A 6869-nucleotide genomic window follows, 5' to 3' on the forward strand; every position below is an offset into this window, starting at 1 on the left:
GCCAAAAAGAAAAAACCAAGGTTTTTTTTTTTATATAATACCCAAAAATGAAGATGGTTGAGATGGTAAATTCCATAAGAGAACCAAGAGTTGGCAGAGAAAAATAAAATGGAGTACTTATATGCTTCGAAACAATTCCAATAGCTCAAAATATCTTCATGGTAAATTATCTATGGTCCACTGTGGACAAAGTCCAACCAATAATTGATTCGTATTATGTGACTTTTAGTAAGGGTTCAACTTTGAGCAATGCTAATGTAATGCCGCTCTAACAGAAACATGCAGGGCTTTGTATTTTATATTACAAATAAAATTACTCTTACCAGCTTCATTCTTCGCGTGAACCGGGTATATATGTCTGTCAGATTGCTTCATGGAAGAATAGCATGGTTTAACAAATGGAATGCTGGCGCATGGTATACGCTTGAACAAATGGACTGCTCGTGCATGATGAGTAATCGTCACACCGTCCGGTTACTGTATTCAGCTAAGGGCAGGCACCCAAACCGTGGTGGTGTCATAATTGGTGACCCAACCGGCTGCCGGAATAACTTAGCCCTCAAATGGCAACCCAACTTGCGAAGGATGTAGCATGTGGTGTTAGATATCTATTTCGTTTAATCTATTTAACATTTAAATCAAATTGAATCAAATAATCTATTTAATTTATTTAATCTGTTTAACTCATTTAAGATCTATTTAATTTATTACTGATTCATTTTAATCGATTTATTAAATCTATTTAATATTTTTAATCTATTTATCTTAATTTAATTCATTTAATAAATAAATTAAATAATTTAAAATTAAATTATCTATTTAATAAATATGTCAAATTTTGATCTAAATTTTTAATCTTTTTAATAAATAAATTAAATTTAAATTAACGATTTTATGTTCCAATCTGCATGAACCTGATCCAACCCACTTACCCTTGAACACCAACTCCACTTTCCTTATCTTTTTAGGTGCCCAAAATACTACCATCAGATACAAAAACGGTAAACATAAAAAGCTAAGCATGAACAATCACAAGCGCGCGAAAAGGATCCTAAACTTTATTAACAATTATTTTACAATACACTGGCCGGCTGGCCATGCAGCATGAGAGGATTGATGCTTTCCACCGCAAACCTCCCCTCCGGGAAAGCTTTTTGCGGTAGCAAGTATCGGTCCCGTAACATTGCTCAATCGCAAAGGCAGCACAGATGTGGACCGGAAGAAAAAGCAATATCCAATTATCCAACTTGGGGATGCAGGGATGAGGCAGCTAGCTATATGACTATATGAGTTATAACCTGGAATATTAATACCAATCATCACTCAACTGAAAAAATTGCAAAGATTAACATCCCCCAACCCCACCATATTCGGTGCAGATGTTCTTTATACAGACAAAATAAGTTCGATCAGCTGGCCCCACTACTCTGGCTGCTTGCTTGCACGGCATCTCTTTTCCAAGCTCCGAATATGCCCAAGAGAAATCAGTTAACATGACGAGATCCAAGCACAATTTCTATAATAACACAATATTGTCTCATCGAACAACACCTGACCTGTGGCTTTAAGAAAGGCCGCATGGCCCCTCGTGAACCATTTGAATTAGGAAGTTGCAGTGAGTAGATAAACCAGAACCTTGCCATCCCAGTCAGTCATCCATATCTCCTGAACCCAATCCGGCCCTCTCACAAAAGTGTGGACTCGCGCAAAGCGAGGAGACTTGTTCAAAGGAAATCACAAGAAGAAACCCACGCGTGACAGCGACTGATACCATCTACTTCACGATATATAGAGCCGAGGTAGGGGGTAGTCTCTTTCAGCTTTCTTTTTATCATCTTGGGTAGGAAGCGTGACGCAGGGCACCGTCCAGACGACGACAGCCGCAGCAATCGGTCTCCATGCATCCCCCCCCGACGGCCTAAAACGTCTCCACCGGCAAATCAAAGCCCCACGTATGCTTTAATAAACTTTGTGATAGCATCCCACTGTCCCACAGAGGCATTAGCCAAAAATCCAGAGACCACCAGACTCTTCTACCATCCTTTATCACTCCTCCATATTTCAGGATTTTCAAACAAAGCATGCAAAAGTCTAAACTGATGCCCCATGATCTAGGGCAGGTAATTGAAAAAAGAAAAGAAAGAAAGAAAAAATCAGCTAAAAGATTTGAACAAACGAATTTTCCAAACAGGCACGTAGCTCTGAACTGCTAAGATATATGTCAAACAAGAGAGAAGATGACACCCCCTGAGATGAAATCTATTACTAAATCTACGTCCATCCAGAATCTCTCTATCACAATGTCCAAATATACACAATGCCTCCAACCCGCACCAGAGCACCCAACAAGACAGCCGAATATCCTCTAAATTCCCATCTCCACGGCAGCATCACATAAATAGGCTTTCATCACTAACATCATACAAACATCAATTTAAACATAGATATGTACACACACCACCGCTCAAAAGCCATAGTTCAGGAAAACCCGAGCGAGGAAACCTGACTACCTATACGCAACCTCTGAATTTGAGAGTCCCATGAGAGAATAGAGGTTCTTGCTCTACCCAGACAATTAAAAACATCGCCTTCATTCGGAAAGAGCATGGGAATGACACAGAAGGATAGGGGAAGAAGGATGAGCGAAGGATTCAAGGAGAAACTACCGAAAGCTTCCAAGTTCTGAATGCCTTGAAAGCTTTATCCATGGAATTTCCATCGCTCCGCAGATGACTCAATGAAATCATCGATCAATGGGCTCGGTCCGGTCCTGCGCTGCCAAGCGCTCTGCCACGTCGGCCAAAGATTTGAGATTGCACTTGATCACGGCCTCCACGAAAAAGCATGTCTCGTCCTTGGTGTTCCCATCGGGCACGTCCACCACGAACGATTCTATTACCAGGGTCCCTGGCCTCCCATCAAAGCTCTCCGGATGGAGGGTAACGATGGATGAGTAGTTCTGCCAAGTGACACGTTCGTGAATGAGTCTCGATACGACTAAAAATACACTATACTTCAATCTTCACCAAGTTTACCAAGCATCAGATGTTACTCTACAAAATACACTACCGACACACAGCATCTGCCAGATTGAAGCAAGATATTTTAGCTCAATGCTCATGCGCTGAGCTACGACAAAAGAATAAACACTTACATAGCACGGTGGATGCCCAATCCCCAGATCTCAGGACCACTCTTAGCAAATAAACTCTCCTATTTAGAAAACAACTATACTGTTCTACAGATACAAAAGTATGTAGCTCTAATGAGGAGAAAAATAAAGAACTCTCGACACAGTGGACATATATTTTACATTAAACAGAAATAAGTTGCATTCTGGATGACAAAAGTTGTGCGATAGCGACAATTGAAAATCTGAAAATATATGCAAGATGAAATGAAGAAGAATGATGAACATCTGAGATCTGTATACTAGTCGACAGTTTCACCACTTAGTTAACACGTAGGGCACAAATTTTTAGAGTGGAAAAGGTACGGTGGAGAAATTTCAGAATATTTAATGATTCCACTACTGATTGACACACTATAAACAAGCACAAACAATCAAAATGTCCTGCAGTTAAATATACTATGTTTTGATAGAACCCAACGCACCTTTCTTTTTAGAAACAAAAGTGAAATATCTCTGGAAGAGTCCAAATAACAAAAGAACTGCTACAGGAATGAAGCAAAAAAAAAAGGCATGCAACTTCAGTAAATGCCAGTCAATCCAGCAAAACACTCAGAAGGCAGTAGTCATTCTTATAGCCACAATTGATCAAGAACTAAAAAAAACATCTATCAAACATAACCCTATGCAACTTGTAGTGAAGATATGGAAATCTGATCATGCAAGAGAGTTTGCAATTCTAAGCGCCTGGAAATAGAACAACCAAATTTACCATTCAAACGGCCATCTTCTTCACCGATGACCGAGGAAGTAACAAGAAAAAGGGAAAACAGAAAACTGGAGATAAGAGCACCAGACCTTGAGTCTATGGTCCCCTCCCACAATCTTCATGCTAAGTATGTGCTCATTGTCATCAAGAAATTCCAACCTTTCGGTGCTGGTGGTGGCAGGGAGCCCAGATTTGACATTCACTTCCCTCACGCTCCCAATCCCCAGATCCCCCTGCACGACGCATCTGCTTACAAAGGGCTTGTACTTCTGGGGCTGATCAAACCTCCTCACCAAAGACCACACCTGTGATCCATGAAGCGAGGGAAACATCACTCATAGCCAAATTTTCCATAAATTTCTAACATATAGGATTTAGATGGCACTGCCGAACAGTACTAGGATTTGATTTAACTAGCAGAAGAAAACAGAAATATAGGCAATCAAATCATCCTATTCTTGTTGACCAACAGAAAGAAGATGATTTCTTGTTCCTGTCTTTTAATCCATTAAAGATTTCTAGAATCACAATTCGCCGTATCACCCACCATCTATTTCAGAAGATAAGTGTTCCTTTCTTTTATCTACTGATATCTTGACTTTAAAGGAATATAAAAGCAAACCAGAGTACTCGGGTTACCAACGAGATCAAAATCCATGTCAATCCAAACCAATCCACGAAACAACAGCAATCCCCTAAAATAGCTTAATTAGTACAACATATAATTTTTCTTGGAGAAAATCAAATAATTTCTTTATCCGAACACCTTCAGATCTAAACGAACATACCTATACCACATATAAAAATTCATGAATAAACCATTCAAAAACTTCGGCAATCATAGATTTTCTTCTCGAAACCAAGGATATTACCCATAGAATCGAAAACTTACGAGATGAACGGGAGCTCTGATGTGCTTGAAGAGAGTGGAGCTGCACTGATTCTCCCTGGGCTCGTGCCGGTGGAGCCTCCGCACATACTCCGACTCCACCCCCCGGCATCCGTTACTGTTCATCTCGTCAGCCAGCCTCCACACCGTGCCCCCGCCGCCGCCGCCCCCGCCCCCGCCCGCCGCCCGATCGCCAGTCCTCCCCAGCCCTCCGCCGTTCATATCAACCATCCAGCTTTGAAGACCCCACACCCCCACAATAGAAGAGAGACTACTCTCTCCCCCCCTAATTCCCGGCCGCCGGATAGTCTAGTCCTCGTCCCCTATCCCCGCCCTCTTACTCTCCCGACGAAGCTTCTCCTCTTCCTTTCTTATCTCTATCGATTCGCTTCCGAAGAACGCAACAAAGATGGAGAGATATCCCGGTGGCCCAAACCTGAACCTCCCTGAACCTTCGCGCTCGCCTCCACCGTCCACCCTCCGAAACGATATAAAAATCGCGGGATGCCCCACCGATCGCGAACCCCGGGTTATCCTCACCGGATTTATACTGGCTATGCCATCGCTTCTCCGCGTTATCTACCGAAATACCACTTTCGGCTGCTGCCTGGAAGGTCCAGGATGCACGCACTCGCGGTGCGCTTTTCTCCGTTGCTGCTAGGAGTCCACTTGGCTTTTTCCCCGCCGCTGTTCGGAGTCCACCGCTCCATTTGGTGACATCTGCCGCGATCGCTGTCCGAACGCGGGGAGGTGACTCCACCGCCGAGTGGAGGTTGGTACGGGATATCTCGGACGTGGTGTCCGGATTCCTGATGTCGGCGATGGCAGATTGTAATTTTGTTAAAACTGTGCGATATTTATGGTTCTGCATTTCCGTTTTATATAATTTTGTTTTTTATTACTTGTCGCTGGCGTTAGCTACCACTTAAAAAAAACAACCGGAGAGCAACTTATTTTCCATCACACCGTCTGATCAATTTGTCTTGGATTATAGGTGGAGAAGGGTTTATTTATTTATTTATTTACTTATATTATATAGATAGTAGAAAATTCGGATCCACGATCCCACGTGCTACCATAAGTTTTTCCTTTTTTTTTTTTTTTTTTTTTGCGAGAAAGGGAATGCTTCGGGTTCGGTGCCCTCTCGAAGTAATGCAATCGGGTGGTCCAATGAAAGCATACGTATTTTAAGGTGCTCGGATGGCTATGATTCCGATGGACAGTCGTTCGTCCGTTCTCGTGCGAGCTTTCGCAGCACGAGATGGGATTCCAATTGTGATTGACCGGAGGAGAATGCATGTGATTCCTTCAAGGAAAACATCTTATGAAATTAATAACTTCATAAATATGTTTTCCATACACTTCGCTTTGACTTCACCAGGCGCATGGGTAGACAATCCATGTAATAAATTGGCATGTATATAACTACATATACAGTAAAGAATTTGACGGTAGTTCATAGCCTCCTGGTTCCGTGATCCATCCTTCTTTGTCTTAGGGATTTAATATTTTTTTTGGGCTTACTTTTTCCCATTATAACTACTTGTATTGTCTAATGGGTATGGGTTCATATGTCTGGCAGACGTATTGCTATGCTGTTAGCCCAGAGAGCTTTGACTTCCTGTATTATAACGTGGTTGTCATATGAATGTAAGTACAGATTTTCCTGTTACCAAAAAAAAAAAAAAAAAAAATTGATGGTAGGCTATTTTAATCTCTAGAAGGTCAAGTCCCCGACCATTATGAGTATATAGAACATTTTAAGAGGTGATCATGGTGTCATGCATCAATCTTGTTAGGATATACCGACTGATCTCCGTATATCGACTTATTTTCGGATCGATCCAACCGACGCCCGACTCTACTCACCGGACCGACGAATGACTCCAACAATGACTCCCATAATGACTGCCGACAATGGCCGCCGACAATATCCGACCGAAAGTATACCGGCCAAACAGACTAATACTGCTTCCAATCGGTCGAACGGCCGAACCCACATCACCGACTCACTGTCGGAGGTGGCAGCCGACGTCTGACTTCCACAAGGCACCAGATCAACCAACGGTGTTCTCGAGTCA

General features: G+C 42.2%; 1 protein-coding gene across 1 annotated transcript; it reads right to left on the reverse strand.

The window, feature by feature from the left end:
- Nucleotides 1–1034: 1034 nt before the first annotated feature.
- On the reverse strand, nucleotides 1035–5300 carry LOC105040709 (abscisic acid receptor PYL8). Its single transcript, XM_010917366.4, has 3 exons — nucleotides 4792–5300; nucleotides 3989–4204; nucleotides 1035–2959 (listed from the first exon to the last, which is right to left on the reverse strand). The coding sequence occupies exons 1-3, from the start codon at nucleotides 5017–5019 to the stop codon at nucleotides 2744–2746; spliced, it is 660 nt and encodes a 219-aa protein (XP_010915668.1). The 5' UTR covers nucleotides 5020–5300; the 3' UTR covers nucleotides 1035–2743.
- Nucleotides 5301–6869: the final 1569 nt, after the last annotated feature.

This window comes from Elaeis guineensis, chromosome 3, assembly GCF_000442705.2.
Source record: "Elaeis guineensis isolate ETL-2024a chromosome 3, EG11, whole genome shotgun sequence".
NCBI classification, from domain to species: domain Eukaryota; kingdom Viridiplantae; phylum Streptophyta; class Magnoliopsida; order Arecales; family Arecaceae; genus Elaeis; species Elaeis guineensis.

What these genes read in the sequence shown, in the direction of transcription:
- LOC105040709 (XM_010917366.4), bottom strand. Translation starts at nt 5,019, where the DNA reads ATGGTTGATATGAACGGCGGAGGGCTGGGGAGGACTGGCGATCGGGCG. An exon ending in TCAGAGCTCCCGTTCATCTC is followed by an intron (nt 4,205 to 4,791) that starts GTAAGTTTTCGA and finishes CATGGATCACAG; the next exon opens with GTGTGGTCTTTGGTGAGGAG. An exon ending in GAGGGGACCATAGACTCAAG is followed by an intron (nt 2,960 to 3,988) that starts GTCTGGTGCTCT and finishes GTCACTTGGCAG; the next exon opens with AACTACTCATCCATCGTTAC.